Source organism: Nannospalax galili, unplaced genomic scaffold, assembly GCF_000622305.1.
Source record: "Nannospalax galili isolate Female #2095 unplaced genomic scaffold, S.galili_v1.0 scaffold996, whole genome shotgun sequence".
Classification (NCBI taxonomy): Eukaryota; Metazoa; Chordata; class Mammalia; order Rodentia; family Spalacidae; genus Nannospalax; species Nannospalax galili.
Window position 1 is genome coordinate 2,021,343 of NW_008339436.1, and position 16,307 is coordinate 2,037,649.

Sequence of the window (16,307 nt, forward strand, 5' to 3'; positions counted from 1 at the left end):
AGACAGGGTCTCACTATGTTGCTCAGGCTGACCTGAAACTCACTATGTAGGCCAAATTTGCCTTGAACTCCTGATCCTCCTGCCTCTGACTCTGAGTTCTGGGATTACAAGCAAGTACCACAATGTTCTAGTTTGCCTTTAATTGCTCTGACAAAACACTTTGATCAATACCAACTTGGGGAGGAAAGGGTTTATTTGGCTTACATCTCCAGAGTCACAGTTTATCACTGAGGGAGCCCAAGGTAGGCACTCAGGGCAGGAACCTGGAGGCAGGAGCTGAAGCACAGGCTATGGAGCAGGAGGAACAATGCTTAATGGCTTGCTCCCCAGGCTTGTGCTCAACCTGCTTTCTTATATGATACAGGACTACCTGCCCAGAGGTGGCACCACCGAAAGTGGGCTAGGGGCTGGGCCCTCCCACATCACTCAGCAATCAAGAAAATGCCTCAAAGACATGACCACAGGCTGGTCCAATGGAGGAAATTCCCCAGTTGAGGCTCCCTCTACCCAGGTGTGTCAAGTTACAACTAGCTATCCAGCACATGCAATGACTAGCTTTTTCCTTAGTTTCAAAGTTATGTTTCGTTCATCAGTTCCTTCATCTTTCTCCTTTTCTGATATATTTCAAGGCACTGTTTACCTACAATTACTTTTGCTATAACCTAAAGGTTTTAATATGAAGTATGCTTTAAAATTTTTATTTACTTTTTCCAATATCATATATATACATATATATGATCATATATAATGGGTTTGGGTCATATCCCCCCACTGTCTTCTCTTATCCTCCCTCTCCTACTGAACCCTTCTTTCTCCTTCCCAATAAGCTCTCCTCCCCCTTTCATGGTTTTTTAAAATATTTTATTATTTTTATTTTATGTGTATAAGTGTTATGCCTGCATGTATGTGAGTGCACCTGTGTTGTGCAATGCCAGCGGAGGACAGAGCGGCTGTCGGATCCCCTGGAACTGGAGTTACAGACCCACTGTATTTAATTAGAGTTGCTCACATGACCATGGGTGGGGGATTATTTACATTAGGAAGGACAGTTTATCAGTGTTTTACCGCTGAGGGATAGCACCCCTCCCCTTCCAGTAACTTTCAACTTCTTATTACTCCTCAGGGCAGGGCCTTATGAGTCCCTCCCTTATCCAGATTTTGTGCTTGTAGCCGGTGCTGCTGTGAGTTTGCTAGTGTGCTAGCTGGAAGTCTCCTCTCTGATGGCTAGCTTTCATAGTGCCGTGCCCAGAAGATAGCATTTCACAGCACTCCTCCCCACCCTCTGACTCTTACATTCTTTCCCATACTGTCTTCTGCAGTGTTCCCTGAGCCTTGGAGGAGGGGATATAGATGTCCTGTTTATGGACAACAGTTTCTTATTCTCTGCATTAATTGCAAACAAAAGCTTCTCTGACTATTGCTGAGAGTGGCACTCATCTATGGGTATAAACATAAACATTTAGAAGGCAGTTTGACCCTATGTCCTTTCAGCAAATAACAGTAGTGGTTCCCTGGCTAGTGCCTATGACTTCCCTAGCCATAGGCTGCCCATCAGGTTTATAGTACCAGACATGAATTCCTTCTATGGAATGAGCCTCAAAGCCAATCATAAAATAGTTGGTTACCGCCATAACAGTCATGCCATTATTTCACCAATGGGCACATTTTACCTGGTAAATTGGTATTGTAGAGCTCACAGGGTTTATAGCTGGGTAAAAGTGTTCATGAATTTTCTCTCACAGTAGCCTACATAGCACATTCCAGCAATATGAATGCTAGCCAGCAGTGAGGACACTTGCAGCTCATTTACAGCTTGATTTGTCTGTGTCCTGCAGCTAACCATTTTGTATCTTCAGCAAGAGAGCCTTATCATCTATTTCTACTCAGCAACCAAGAACAATGACAATGGCCTGTATTGTTTGAGGGGCCTCTAGGGCTCCCTGACCAGCAGCTCCCAAGGAGGTACCCCACACCTGGCGCTGGAATGCTCTGGGAGCAGCATTGCTAGGAGGTATCTTTAGCATTCTTCTCTAAGTAGTCTAAAGTTTAGTTATATTCTCCTCTTTGACGCATGAGTGTAAACTGAAGAATTGTTTCTTCGGTTGTGGAATATTCCGTCTGTCTCACTGACTAGTGCTTTCCTGCGCCATGTCTAATTGCTTCCCCTTCAGTTCCTGTATGTTTCTCAGAACTAATTTTGTCTTCCTTGTATTTCTTTAGTAATGGCTTTAATACTATTAAATGTATCTATTTATTAATTTACCTGATGTGCCTATTATCTGAACCTTTTGTGACAGCAGCTCTCCTGTTTGCTTTATCTGCCGCTTTCCTGTAGTGCACATTATTTTCTGAGTTTGTGTTTCTGACTGTGAGCTCATCTGCAATAGAGTGTTTCCCACTGTGGGTGTTTGATGTGTCCAAGGTGGGAAGTGATTTTGTGTGTGAGTCTCTGGGTCTTAATGTATCAGACCAGTTTGGCCTTTTAAAATTATTGTGTGAATTCAGACTTCTCATCTTCGTTTTGCAAAGTCTGTGGTTTTGATTTCCCATCCATATCTCTCCCCCTCATCTTCAGCCCCGAATAGATAGCAGGCCTTCTTGCTCCTCCCTGTGGGCTGATGGGAAGAGTTTGTCTAGTCCTTTTCATTGGATCAAGACACCCCTAGGGGTTCCTGGTTTTGTGCAGGGCATATAATAGCTTTTCCACATTCCACAGTGGTCCCGCTAGGATCCTGGCTAGTTTCAACTTGCCACAACCTAGAATCACCTGGGAATGGAGTCTCAACGGATGAAGAATCTAGATCAGGTTGGCCTGTTAGCATGTCTGTGGGGGGTTGTCTTAGACTGTTAACTGAGATGGGAAGACTCATGCTGAATGGGGTGGCACCATTTCATGGGCTGGGCCCTGAACTGGTTAAAAATGAAAAACTAGCTGAGTATAAGCAGTAGGTAAGCAGGCAGCAAGGACTCATATGTCTGTTCTCTGTCTGCTCCTGTGGGTGTGATGCTTTACGTTTCTGCCTTGACTTCCTCATAGTAATGGACTATATAGCCTGAAATTGTAAGGCAAATAAACCCTTTGCTTCCCTATGTTGATTTTGGTCATGGTATTTTATCATAGCAACAGAAATGAACTGAGGACAGGTCCGTCACGTGTGACAAGCCTATAGCTCCTGCTCACAGCTGTGCTGTGGGTAGCCTTTTATTTTAGATCATGAAAATTTATTTTCTATCTTCTAAACTCCAGTGTATAGTTTAAAGAATTTCCCTTCAAGTATATGTTTTCATAGGTGGAGGGAAACTTTCTACATCATACCAACCTGCCATATCACTGATCCTTAACTAGAAGTAGAGAGCATGGGAAGAACTCTGGGGCCCATCGACATAGGGACAGACGCAGGGAGAGAAATTCCGGCAGGAGATGAAAGGAGCCCACGAGAGGAGTAGAATAAGAAGAGCCACTTTAGAAAGGTCGGTCCACTTGACTTGAGGCCGGCTCTCCTTAATAACAGCGTGGCACTTATCTTTCATAAGCAAGAGGCTTTTAAAAAGGAAAATTTTAAAAAGGGAAACACAAAGAAAGTAGATGGGCTAAATTTACAAGGGGAACAGCCTCTGGTGTTTCCCTCCAAGGAAATTGATGCTCAGGAACAATTTGGAAACTTCTGGTTGCTCTTGTGCCATTCAGAGGGATTCTACCCTGTCTTCTCTCTACCAGCATCCAGCCGATGGGAAGGGAGGCATCATTTTATATGCTGGGGTTGGCTTCTGGTCCTCTCCGCTGTCTGTCTTTTCACATCTGGTTGTTTGGAGGCCATCTGCCATATATATGGTAGATAAAAGCAAATCACATACTTTTATCTTCCTCTCTGTCCTGGAATATTCTTAGCCATCATCTCTTTGAGTAGTGCCTTCCTACATCCTGACCTGAAAACCCACATACTCTGGTGTTCCTTTTCGGCTCTGGTGGGAAAACCCTAGGATTCCCGTTTGTTAAGAATCTCCATTCTGGCACTGTGGATCGCTCACTTGTAGAGAGGGTCTTGCAGCTTGGGCTATATCTGTGCACTGTATGGGGCAAAGAGACCTGTGTGCTTGTGTGTTTGTAGGCCTGCAACAAGAATGCTGGGTTTTACACTTCTTCCTCTGTTTTCAAACAATGGCCATCTCGTGTCATCTCACGCAAATCTCAGAAGTATTGATCTCAATAGTCCCACTTTACAGGTAAGCACACCTTGGTCTACAGAGGTGACAAGTTAAGAGTACCCAGGGCTGCTTGTTCAGGCATCTGGCCTCTGAGCCTGGAGTTTTTACCTCCACTTTATGCTGCCTATGTATGTTTGGACAGGATTACAGGGAGTCACCCATCATCTCCATACGGATGTCATAAGAAACCTACCTTTCACTCCAATCCCACTGTGGCCTGCCATATACCTTATGTTGCCCAGTTGGCTTAAAACTCCTGACTTTAAGTGATCCTCCAGCCTCAACCTCCAGTATAGCTATGACTGCAGGCATGTACCAGCATTCTGGGTTTCATGGAGCCCAGACACAGGCCAATGAATTGTTGATCTAGCACACAGAAGTTACAACATTGTGTTTTAAATCTTTTATCAGTAGGAGCAACATCATCTTTCTTGGCATTACATTTTATTGATTATAGACTTACAGTCCTTAAATATCTCGAATAGAATGTTTTCAATATACAGTTCTTTGATCATACATGTATTTTTTTAAAGCACAGAACTATAAATTAAAATGTACATATTGCCATAAATCTAGAACTATTTTATAAAAATAGAACCCAAACATTAACTTCATATATATTTTGGCAATTTAGCAGTATTGTAAGGTGGCCACACTTACTATGCATCACTGTTCCAAACGACTATCTCATTTTCCATCTCTTTAGGGACATATGGAACAGTCTTTTCCCAGGGTCCCCACATAGAAGCCCATGGCCATGGCTCAGTGTTGCCTTTGCATAAAGACAGAGTACATCCATCTGTCCTTAGAGGGGGAAGACCTGCTTCCAGTCCCTCCCTAAGGGAGTAGGTGCTCCCTCCAGTCAAGGGTCTGCCACTCATGGGTCTTGAAGCCCTCACAGTGTGTGGTTTGATAGCTAAATAAATACAGGGAATTCCTTTTCTGATAATCAGAGAATGGCAGGTATAAGCTTGGGTCTCGTATTACTGTAAATGGTTTGAAAGAAAATCACTCAAACAATGCCTGCTGGACGGTGCCATCCCCAAGGTCATGCAAAGGTCTTTTTATCCACACCCTAACCTTTATCTTAATCCTCACAGCCTTGTCCAGTTCCTTCCATTTTCAAATGAAGAAAACTGAATAGCTGGATGTGATTATCTGAACTCAAGGAAGGCTGCTGCAGGAGTGAAAAGAGAAATGTCTTTGAGGGTGCAGGTCACTGTATTTTAAATGAACTTGGGGTGTATGTGTGTGTGTGGGGAGAGAGAGAGAGAGAGAGAGAGAGAGAGAGAGAGAGAGAGAGAGAGAATGTTGGGTATTTCCAGGACTGCATGGCTCAGTGGAGGCATTCGAAATACCAGGATCAGATGTTCTGAGTCTGAAAATAAAGTATCTACTCCTCCCCAAAAGACAAGAGGTAATGACCCAGAGCTAGCCTGTGCCTTCACAACTTATTTGGACACATAACATGTAATGGGGTGACTCATTCTTTCACTAGGTGGAATCATCACTTGCACCTTCTGGGTACTGCTGGGAAGGAATATTAAGTTTCTGAAGACTCCAAAGAGGGGTCCTAGGTCACCCAGGCTGCTTCCAAACTAGGCTGATCTCATTTCCAGTTGCAAAGGCCAGAGGGTACCTTAATACATAACGAAGGATCCTTTCTCCTAACACACCAGCCTTGTGTGATACTTCTGCATCCAGCCTGTGGATTGGGCCCTAAAGACAGGGGAGCAACAGAAAGCTGGGGTGGCAGGTGGGGAGATGAGATTGAAGCAAGGGTTGGCTTGGCAGGTCTGGCCCCTGAAGAAGGTTGGGCTCTTTAACTAATACCTAGCAATGGGAGTCAAGATCTTTAGCTCTGGCTGAGCCTCTAGCTTTTTCCTTTGTTGACAGTGGCTTGCTCTCAGCAGGCTGCCAGGAGCTGCAGAGGTCTTTCATGTCAATAAGGCTTGCTCCCACAGCTTCTGCAAACTTGGCAGATGAGGTCTCCTTGCAGTTGTGAAAACTGGAGATGCAGAAGAGGATGGCCTCGGACTGGGGGTTGTAGCAGGCTCCATAGCCATTGGGGACCACAGGGCCATAGCAGCAAAACATCTCCATGGTTGTGGGCACCTGGAAGAGAGGACAGGTCAGAAATAATTTGTTTTGAAATGCAGCCTGGAATTTGCTAGAAGGTGGGGGATATTCTTGCATCTTGGGCCTCTGTTGGTATTTATTTCCCTGTCTATTTTTCACCCCTGGCTCCCAGAGGTTTGACCAAATTAACCAAATCAACTCATTGCTTTGGCATAAATGAATGGACAAGGCTAGAATCACAAAGCTGAGCTCATCAAGGTGTATGCTTTTGGGAGGGACCTCAGTCCACTCCCTAGTGTGCGTGCAGTTGGTTCTGCTTATGGAGCTGGAAGCCCCCAGGGTGACTTGCTTGCTGAGGCTTGGGCCAAGGCTTTCCCTCATCTGGGGGCCATTTGAGGCACTGTGGCAATCAGGCTAATTTACTAAATGGCACCCTGGTGGCACCCAACCATTTAGTTGGCTTCCCACAGGAAGTAATTTATGAACTGGAAGAAATCTGGCCCATCTTCTCTTGATTTCCCCCAGATCCTTAATTATTGTCGGTACTGCCTCACTGGTCTGATTTTCTCCCCATGGCCTATCCATGCTCAGTTACCCAGCACTGGTCATCTCCAGGGCTGCCATCCACCTGGAATTTTAGATATGCATCTATGATGTTTTGAATTTAGAGGGCTAAGGTTTTATAATCCAGAACACAAACCACAAAAGTATGTTTTGGAAAGTATTCAAGCCATAAATGCTACTTTCCAGTTGGAAAACAACCATCCAACAACCCACATCCCAAACACATCCCAAACTCATTTTATTAGCTGGTTCTAGGAAACAAATAGAAAGGATTATAAGGCTGGTGTGGTATGGGACAAGGTTTGTTTTAAACCCAGAGGTTTGGAACCCATAGGTTTCCGGTGCTGTGTTCTCAGGCCTTTTGAAGTCACACTGGCAGTTTTAATGGAGCACAACAAGCCATTAGTCTTGCTAATAGAGTCACCGAATTGTCAGATAAATTTGCCATGTGATAGCCGGAAGCCATAAAGCCATTCCAGAACACTTTTTGCCTATGGATGGTTTCCTGAAGAATTTATGTTGTTATATTCTGTTCTCATTTATTCATGTCTGCAAGCTCACCACTGTAATGACAAAATTAAATTACTGAGTGGGCTTTTATCTTCAAACACAGCTTTATCAGCCCCCTTTATTGCCCACATCCAGCCGTTTGCAGATAAGGTGAATTTCAGTAAGCTGATGGGGTTGGGTATTTCCTCCCTCACCTACAGCTCCCACTAATGGATATTATCTTGTTTGTGACCATGATCCTCTAAAATGGGTCTGTGTACAACATCATCTAGAAGTTGAGCTGGAAATTGATCTTCTACCATTGGTGACCTGGCCATTCATTATAATAATGTCCATGACCTGTTTGGGGAACCCCCAGTCAGGCCTGTCAGGCTTCAGAGCCTACAGTCCCCAGTGGTGGAACACCATCTCGGGAGGCATCAAATGGCAAGGTAGCACCACATGATAGTTCCAACCCTGGGGTGGGTGTGTTCCCGGCCAGTCCATTTTGAATAAGTGGGTCTGTGACCATTCCTACTTAGAAGATGGCAGATTATCAATGCCCTGGGCATTTAGATCTCTCTGCTGAAGGTGACATCTTTTAATGAGCAGAGCCTGGGGCTGGAGAGATGACTTGGGGCTAGAGAGATGGTTTAGCTGTTAAGAGCTCTAGCTGCTCTTCCAGAGGACCCAAGTTCAATTCCCAGCATCCATGTCAGACAGCTCACAACTGTCTGTAACTCCAGCTCCAGGGGATCTGACACCTTCCAACCTCCAACAGCACAGGCATACATGTGGCGCGTGCGCACGCACACACACACACACACACACACACACACACACACACACAAATAAAAATAAAACATTATTTTTTTAAAGAAGCAGAACCAGGTGGTAGGGTTGAGGATGGAGAGTAGTTAGTTGACTTCAGTGTTCTATGGCACAGTGGAAAAGCTGTCGTTGACAGTAAGCACTTGACTATTTCAAAGCAGCTGGCAGAAAGAATTTTGAATGTTCCCTAAATGACTGAGGTAACAGATCTGCCAGTTATGATGATCTGACCATTACCCATTATATACTGATATTTCAGCATACACTGTAGCCTATAAATGCATATAATTACTTTGTATCAGTAAACACAGACACAGATACAGACACAGATACAGACACAGATACACCACACACACACACACACACACACACACACACTTTTTTTTAAAAGAAGCAGAGACAAAGCCAGGACTCACTGACTTGGGCCATAGGCTCTTCAGAAGCTCCCTGATTACACTATGGGGACTCTTAGACATGCAGGGACTGTACCTGACTTGTAGAGAGGACAAATCGGTTGCTCATCAAGTATGTTTCATCCATGAACATCTCAGGTGTCTCTTTGCACAGATCCCGGGCCAGCTCACGCAGTGCCAGCAGATGGTTGTCAATGGCCATCCCTGTTATGGCCTGGGAGTCAGGAACAGAGAAGGCAGTGAGACCTGGTCTCCTCTACACCTCTTCTTCCCCTCCCCTCTCCTCCTGAGGACCAGTGGTAACTCCAGTAGTCACAGTGCTTGCTCATCCTGCTCTTGCAAGACAACGTATGTGAATGGTTGTTCTGGACCAACTGCTTTATCATGCAGCTTCTTCTCCCGGACTCCTGCACGTTGCAGTACACCCAAGATGTGTCCAGAGGAGGGTGGGATCTATCTTAAGGGTATCTGGATTAAAGGTCAGTGAGCCCAGTAGCCATTACAGATCTGTACCAATATGGTGCTCTAACAGATGTGTGAGCCTGACTATCCTAGTACCAACCTGCTCTGGCCAGGGAGAGAGTGTGGGAAGAAGACCAGCCTTATGTTGGGTCCAGGGATGACCAAGTCCTATCCCAGTGTATGTGTGGTTGGGTGGAGTGGGGTCAAAGCTGTCAGAGTTAGACTCTCACCATAATTAACTTTTCACCTTCCAGCAGGAAGCTGGGGCAGGGCTTGTCACCCAGTCTTGGCAATGTGTGGGCTCAGTTAAATTAGATTCATTGTCTCAGAAATCATTTTGCGAAAGAAACTAGACAGCTGAACAGAGGCTTCACTAATGTTTTGGAGGTGAAAGTGCTAGTTGAGTGATGTGGTTATTTTTCTTCTCTTTTTAGACACAAAGTTTGATGGTTACACGCCTATCAGTGGTTGGACTTGTAGAAGGAAAGCTCTAGATCTCATGTGGGAGGGACTCAGGGACTGGAGGTGGAGCTAGGGACTTCTACATCTTTCCCACTTGAGGCAGGGTGTATTGTTTGTGATTTCCTATTTATTTGGGGCAGTTGGGGAGGGGTTGGCGACCCAGGGGTCCATTCCTGACCTATGGCAATAACGTGGTTACCATCAGAGTAATTGTAACTCTTGGGGTCATTTAGCTGCTAGAGCCCCTCCTGGGAAGAAAACTCCCCTTTCCAGTGAACTTTGCTTGGGTTTCAAGCCACATATTGGCATCTGACAGCTGTTCTCTCAGCTGAGAACAAATGCATAAATGCAGAGGCTCCAGTCTTTCTGAAGGCACCTAATTACAGTCTGAAAAGACAAGTTACAAAACCTCAGCTAACTTTATTCCTAATTAATTTATTTATGTATGGTGGTGCTGGGGATGGAACTCAGGGTCCCATACATGCTAAACAAGAGCCGCACCACAGAGCTGTGCCCCAACTCCATACTTTGCTTTTGTTGTGCCCTATTGGGACAGAGAGGAACTATGAACCCACCTCTCTAGTGGACACTCTTCATTTCTCTGGTGACCTCTATTGAGCCCCTCATTTACGAAGGTCCACACAAGCAGATGGCTCTGTAGAGAAGCCGCCCACCCCTGCTCTCATCAACTAAACATAGCAGAAGGACTAAATGAACAGTTGTTTAGATGAGAGCTCTGAGTAGCAATAAGTACAAATACTCTTGACTCAGTCCTTCATCCAGGACCTTGACCAGCCTGATGCTGCCACCAAAGAAAGCAGAGGGGCAGAGGCATGTGGAGCTCATAGTGTAGTAGGATAGATAGTCACCACTAGGTGAACAACATGCAATTAATTATAAGCTGAAATAAAGGCTGAGGAGAAGTGTTGGGAGAAGAGAGTAGTGAGAGGGAGTGGACCACCTTGTCCTCCCACTGGGATTTCCTTTTCTTACTGTCTCTCAAATACACTCCCCGGCTGTGGGAAGTTGTCTTGTTTCCTGTCCCTTGCCCTCCATGGCTAACTGGGTACTAGACTCATCTACCAACCTCCTTCCTCTCTCTCCTCCCTACTGCCCACCTCGGTTCAGTTGCTCTCATCAAGCTGACATACATAAGACAACAGATCCCATGGTGATGCTTTAGAGGAAGGCTCTCTGAATTTCTCCATAAATTTAAACTTGTGATCAAAGTGTAGTGATAAGTAACCCTGTGTTTATAGTTTAGAATCCAGATAAGCCAAAGGCTCATGTCACTTTGGCACCATTAAGTCCCACTTCATACAGGCAAGTCCTTTCTGCTATTCCTAGTGATATTTACCCTCACTCTGCCGAATTCATGTTGAACATGGCATGACTGCATTGTCTGGTTTTGCTTATAATCTTTGTGTTATAAAAAATAAAACAGTGGCTTTTGTTTCCCTGATACGCTCCCGAGTTTTAGTCCTCCCAAGAATCATGTTTCAACTCTAGAGCAAGAGACAATGATTAGATGATGTCATTACATAAGGATTTATTGCTGGGTCATATAGCATACTGTGACTATACTTCCTTCCCTCCTTCCCTCCCTCCCTCCCTTCCTTTCTTCCTTCCTTCCCTCCCCACTGGAGATTGAATCCAGGTCCTATTACATACAAATGCTCTACCAACTTAGCTTTACCCCAAGACATAGCTTCCCTTTTTATCAAACTTATTTTCCTTGAACTGACCACCTTTAAATCATTAAATTATGTTGCTGCCTTTCTATGTATCTCTTTCTAATTGGCTCTTCCTTTGCAGGCAACACTTCTGTGTCCTGTCATTTATCCTCCTCTATGGACTAGTTGCTCTCTAGATCTACTGGATATCTATTGACTTTGGGTTTCCTTTTACTATCATCCTGGGGAGCCCTTCTACTTCATTTTTTTTTGTGTTGAATCTTCTAGTTTTTGTAGGTTTTATGTTTAATTTTCTCACTTTGGAGGCATACAGCCTCCAGTAGTCTTATGAGAAAGATTGCTTAGTAAGTAAAGATCTCAAGACCTCTTCTGTTTAAATGGCTTCACTTGATGGTAGTTTAGCTGGGTGTGGAAGAAGTATTGAAGACATTTTCCCTTAGAATCTGAAGGTATTGTTCCAGTATCTTCTACCTTCTGATGGTGCTGTTAGGAAACAAACTATATCTTTGTTTCTGATCTTTGTGTTTGATTTTTTCCTCTGAGAAATTTTAGGATCAGAAGATCCTTTTGTGTCTTTTGTATCATGAAATTGCTTTGGCATGAGTATTTTTCCACTTATTACCCAAGGTGCTTTGTGAATTCCATTAACACAGGCTCACTTTCTGTGGTTCTAGAGAATTTTTTTTCAGTGCTGGGGACAGAACCCAGGGCTTTATGCCTCTTAGGCAAGCTCTCTGCCACTAAACTACATACTCAGCCTTTGAGATTTTTCTTGAATTATTTTGCTGATATCCCTTCACTCTCCAGTTTCTCTTTGTGAACAGCTATCATTTGGGATTTTGTCCACCTGATTGAAGCCCACTCTTCCTTTTCTATTTTTTACCTCGTTTTATTGGTGTTTAGGGGGATTGTCTTATATTTCCTCCCAATACTTCCAGTGAATTTTTGTACTACATTTTTACACAGGGCTATCCTTATTTCTTGAAAATATCTTTTGAGTTTCCTAGTCTTAATTATAGAATAAGAAATTTATGAAATTCACATCTTAAAGCTTACTGGCTATGGTGGTTTGAAGGAGAATGTCCCCTAGAGGCTCCAAGTATTTGGACGTTTTGTCCCCAGTTGGTAGTGCTGTTTGGGGAGGTTTTAGGAGGTGGGGCTTTGCTGGAGGAAGCTCATCACTTGGGGGCCAGCTTTGAGAGTTCTGAAGCCTTGCCAGATTTCCAGTCTGTCTGCTTCCTGTGCCTGGGTGGAGATGTGATCACTTAGCTTTCTGCTCTGGCCACCTCCTTTCGCCTTGGCTCCCCCATCATTATAATCTCTAACCTTCTGGAACTGTAAGCTCAAATAAACTCTTCCTTCTATAAGTTGCCTTGGTCCTCTTATTTTATTACAACAACAGAAAAGTAACTAATAAACATGCCAAGGTGGATGGAGGGAATATCACCAGGTCCTGCCTCAAGATGGAGAGCTACAGGCAATAAATGGATGTTGAGAGAGGGAGAATCAGTTAGGGCAGCCCTAAACACAGGTGCACACAAGCACCGCTAAATGGATTTAGTGCATTATATATCTATGTATGTACATTTATAAACATATGTATGTATATCTAGCAATAATACTCAAGGAAGAGGACAAGAAATTGAGTGGGAGTGGGAGAACATGGGAGGAGTTGGTGGGGGACTGGGAGGAATGGAAAAAAGGCAAAGACAATGTTCATGTATGAAATTCTCAAAAATAAAAAAATTAAAATAAGAAAAAGAGAAAGACCCAGCCCAGTGGTACAAGCCTGGAATCTCAGCTACCTGAGAGACTAAGGCGGGAAGATTGGAAATTCAAGGCCATCAGGGGCTACAGAGTGAGTTCAAGGCTAATCTGGGCAACCCAATAAGCCCTTGTCTCAAAATGAAAAGAGAGGGGCTAGTGATAGAGCTCAGTGCTAGAGCACTGGGCAGCATGTGCAAAACTCTAGATGCAGTCTCAGTGTTACCAAAATAAACGAAGCAAAACATTAAAAGCAAGTAAGCATAAGAAAAAAGAAGCTGGGGGGGGTGGCCTTGCTAAGTCACTGGGCAGTTGGTGGCAGAGCTGTCATCCAGGGCACTGGGGAGGTACCATCACTCACCATGACTGTGTACTCGGTCTGGGCTTGGATGGCAGCCTGCAGTAGTTGCAGCTTCTCAAATTCCTGTGAACAGAACAGAGGGTCAGCTGTGAGCCAGAGAATTGGGTGCCATGGAATCAGGTGGATGAGCATCCCACAGCAGCCTCACTGGCCTCCTTGTGGCTCCTTAGGACAGAGTGGGACTTACCAGCAGGGCAACCTCATGGTCAGTCATGGCTTGCACAAAAGCCAAAGCCTCTGGAGTAGCTGATCTGATGTTGTCCACCCGACCCTCCTGAAACCGGCGAATGGATGCGCTCTCATAGGTGGGCACCAGTCTCTTATAAAGCCTGCATAAGATAAAGAATGAATGGTAAACAGGAATTTATTCTCAGGGAATCATGATTGCTGAAAGAAAAATAGCCTCGGCAGGCTTTATTTTCAGTCCTGACTTGACGTGGCATAGTATTTCATTTTAATGTTAATAGAATTCTAGAGGAGAATTCCCAAAGATGAATGCTGGAGGTCTTTAATATGAAGAGCCATGTACACTTTTATACACTGGGGACACTGTGCTGATATAAAATGAAAAGGTGACTGATTGCTTTAAAAAAACAACAATCTGTTGGGAAACCTTTCGGCTTTCTGTGAGAGCTGATGAGTGTTGATTAATAGCACTGAGTCAGATGGTTGTGCAGTTCCTCATGCACCCTGCCTTGTTTAAACTGTTTCAGCCATGATCTCTGATCGAGGTAGGGAAGAATCTCATCAGTGGTGAGTGTGTTCAGATGCCCAAGCCCACCTTTGCAGGGCATCCAGACCTGGAGCATTCAGGTGTATCCCACAGGACAAGGTGTGCCTGGCATCCCTATGGATTGTTTTAGCATCCTGGCAATTCTAGCAGGGTGCACACTGGTGACTGGGCAGTCTTTCTTGCTATATGTGGAAACCAGGTGAGCACACCTAGGCTTGCATCTCTGCCCAACAGCATCTCTACTTCCCACCTGTCAGTTACCCCCATGGAACTGAGGATCAGGGAGGAAAAAAAAAATACATAGTTCAGACAGAGGCAGGGACAACCCAGAGACACACAGTAAGTTGTGGCCCTGCATCTTGCCATACCTCCATACTAGGTAGGCTCCTGAAGGGATAATGAAATATGATAACAAACTGAGTGACAGGGGAGCCCAAGTTGGTTGCTTCAGGGAAGGGAGTATCTCCAGACAGACCTCTGCAAGGTGATAACCTGAGTTGGAGGACAGGTGAGAAGGGAGAGGCATAGCCAAAGCAAAGATTTAGATGCCAGAGTTTGCAGGCCCTCAAGCTTGAGGGCAGTCCCCAGGAGTGCTAAGCAATAAGTGGCAAGAGTCTGGCTTGCATACTTCATGAAGCTGGGATTAAAGGGGGAACAGGTGGGAGCAGAGCGCTCTGGGCCTGTGTTGCGGTTGGCCAAGCAAAGGAAGACAGAGCACAGGTTTGAGAGACATTTAGAAAACTGATGTGGGGTATGGGGGTGGAATAAGGGGGTTAATCAAGAATGAGCACTGAATCTTTGACCAGACCATCTCAGGGGAGGCTTTGCTTCCATGTCCCCATCAAGAATAGGAAGACCAGGGAGGAGTGGGTCACACCACAGGGTTCAGGTGGATGGATGAAATCAGGTGGAGGGCAGACTTGGCAACCTCTAGGTTTTTCTCACTGTTCTGGTTTGTTTCTCTTCATTGCTGTGACAAAATACTCTGACCAATACCAACTTGGGGAGGAAAGGGTTTATTCAGCTTACATCTCCCAGGTCGCACGTAGTTCATCAGGGAGCCCAAGGTAGGAACTCAGGGCAGGAACCTGGAGGCAGGAGCTAGAGCACAGGCCATGGAGGAACGCTGCTTACAGGCTTGCTCCCTTGGCCCCTGCTCAGCTTGCTTTCTTATGCAACACAGGCCCACCTGCCCAGGGGTGGCACCACCCACAGTGGGCTGGGCCCTCCCACATCACTCATCAAGAAGATGCCCTTCAGACATGGCCACAGGCCAGTCCAATAGAGGCAATTCCCCGACTGAGGCTCCCTCAACCCAGGTGTGTCAAGTTGACACTAAAGCTATCCAGCACACTCACCCACCTGAGTCTCCTCAGTTCTGCAGTGCAGCCCCATTCAAGCCCCAAACCCTTGGGACCACGGCTCAGGTAGTTCCTGAGTTGTAACATCTGCTTTCACCTTAAGTTTGGTTCTCATTCGAAACCTAGTTCAGGTATCACCAGGTCCATGCATCTGGCTTTGTCATTCTTCAGCTCTCTGGATACCCAGAAAGCCGCACCTCTCTCCAGGATGCTTCTAGACTCTAAAGCATCCCATCAGGCAACCCATCAGGGTGCAGGCTTATCTTGCCCTTGCTCACCTGTAGAAGGCCAGTTGGAGGGCCACCTGGATGAAGGCATCTGGGCTGAATTTCTGCTTCTTAATCAGTGTTTTCCCGTAATTATCAAACTTATAAACAATGAAATCCAGATTTTTTACTATTCTGTGAAAGAAAAAGAAAATACTTTGATGGCATGCAAAACAGGAATGTGTACACCACAGAGCCCACCTGAATGTCCTAACCCTGATCCGCGTTCTAGTACTCCAGAAAGTGAGACACTGTCCTTGTCTTCTAGGAACATCCTAGGAATCAGAGACATACCCTCACCTACGCAAGTGGCAGAAAGCTTAGGGAAACAGGGCTTCTAGAAATACACTAGGGAATCAGAGACATACCTTCACCTACGCAAGTGGCAGAAGGCTTCTCAGCCAGGAGGGAACCCTCGTGGGTGAGCCTGACTGCAGCAGTGAAGTGGGAGGAGCATGGAAATTAGACATTTGCATGGGCAGGGCGAGCCCCCCATACAGACAAACTTCTGCCTGCTGGCTGCCCACAAAGCAGGCCTGTGAGAAGCTGTTCATATGACCTGCATAGGAACAGAGTTCAGTGTTCCTGTGCACCCAGCTGGCCTAATAGAGCTCATTTCTCA

The 16,307-nt window shown here is 45.2% G+C and overlaps 1 protein-coding gene across 1 annotated transcript in view; it reads right to left on the reverse strand.

Annotated features, from left to right (window-relative positions):
* Positions 1-4,861: 4,861 nt before the first annotated feature.
* Positions 4,862-16,307, reverse strand: part of Chat (choline O-acetyltransferase) — a 48,255-nt gene continuing 36,809 nt past the window's right edge. Inside the window, exons 10-14 of the mRNA XM_008834113.1 lie at positions 15,698-15,820; positions 13,513-13,654; positions 13,326-13,388; positions 8,659-8,796; positions 4,862-6,321 (exon numbers count right to left, since the gene is read on the reverse strand). Coding sequence (XP_008832335.1) covers positions 6,040-6,321; positions 8,659-8,796; positions 13,326-13,388; positions 13,513-13,654; positions 15,698-15,820 — 748 coding nt within the window. The 3' untranslated portion in view covers positions 4,862-6,039. The remainder of the gene's footprint in view (positions 6,322-8,658; positions 8,797-13,325; positions 13,389-13,512; positions 13,655-15,697; positions 15,821-16,307) is intronic.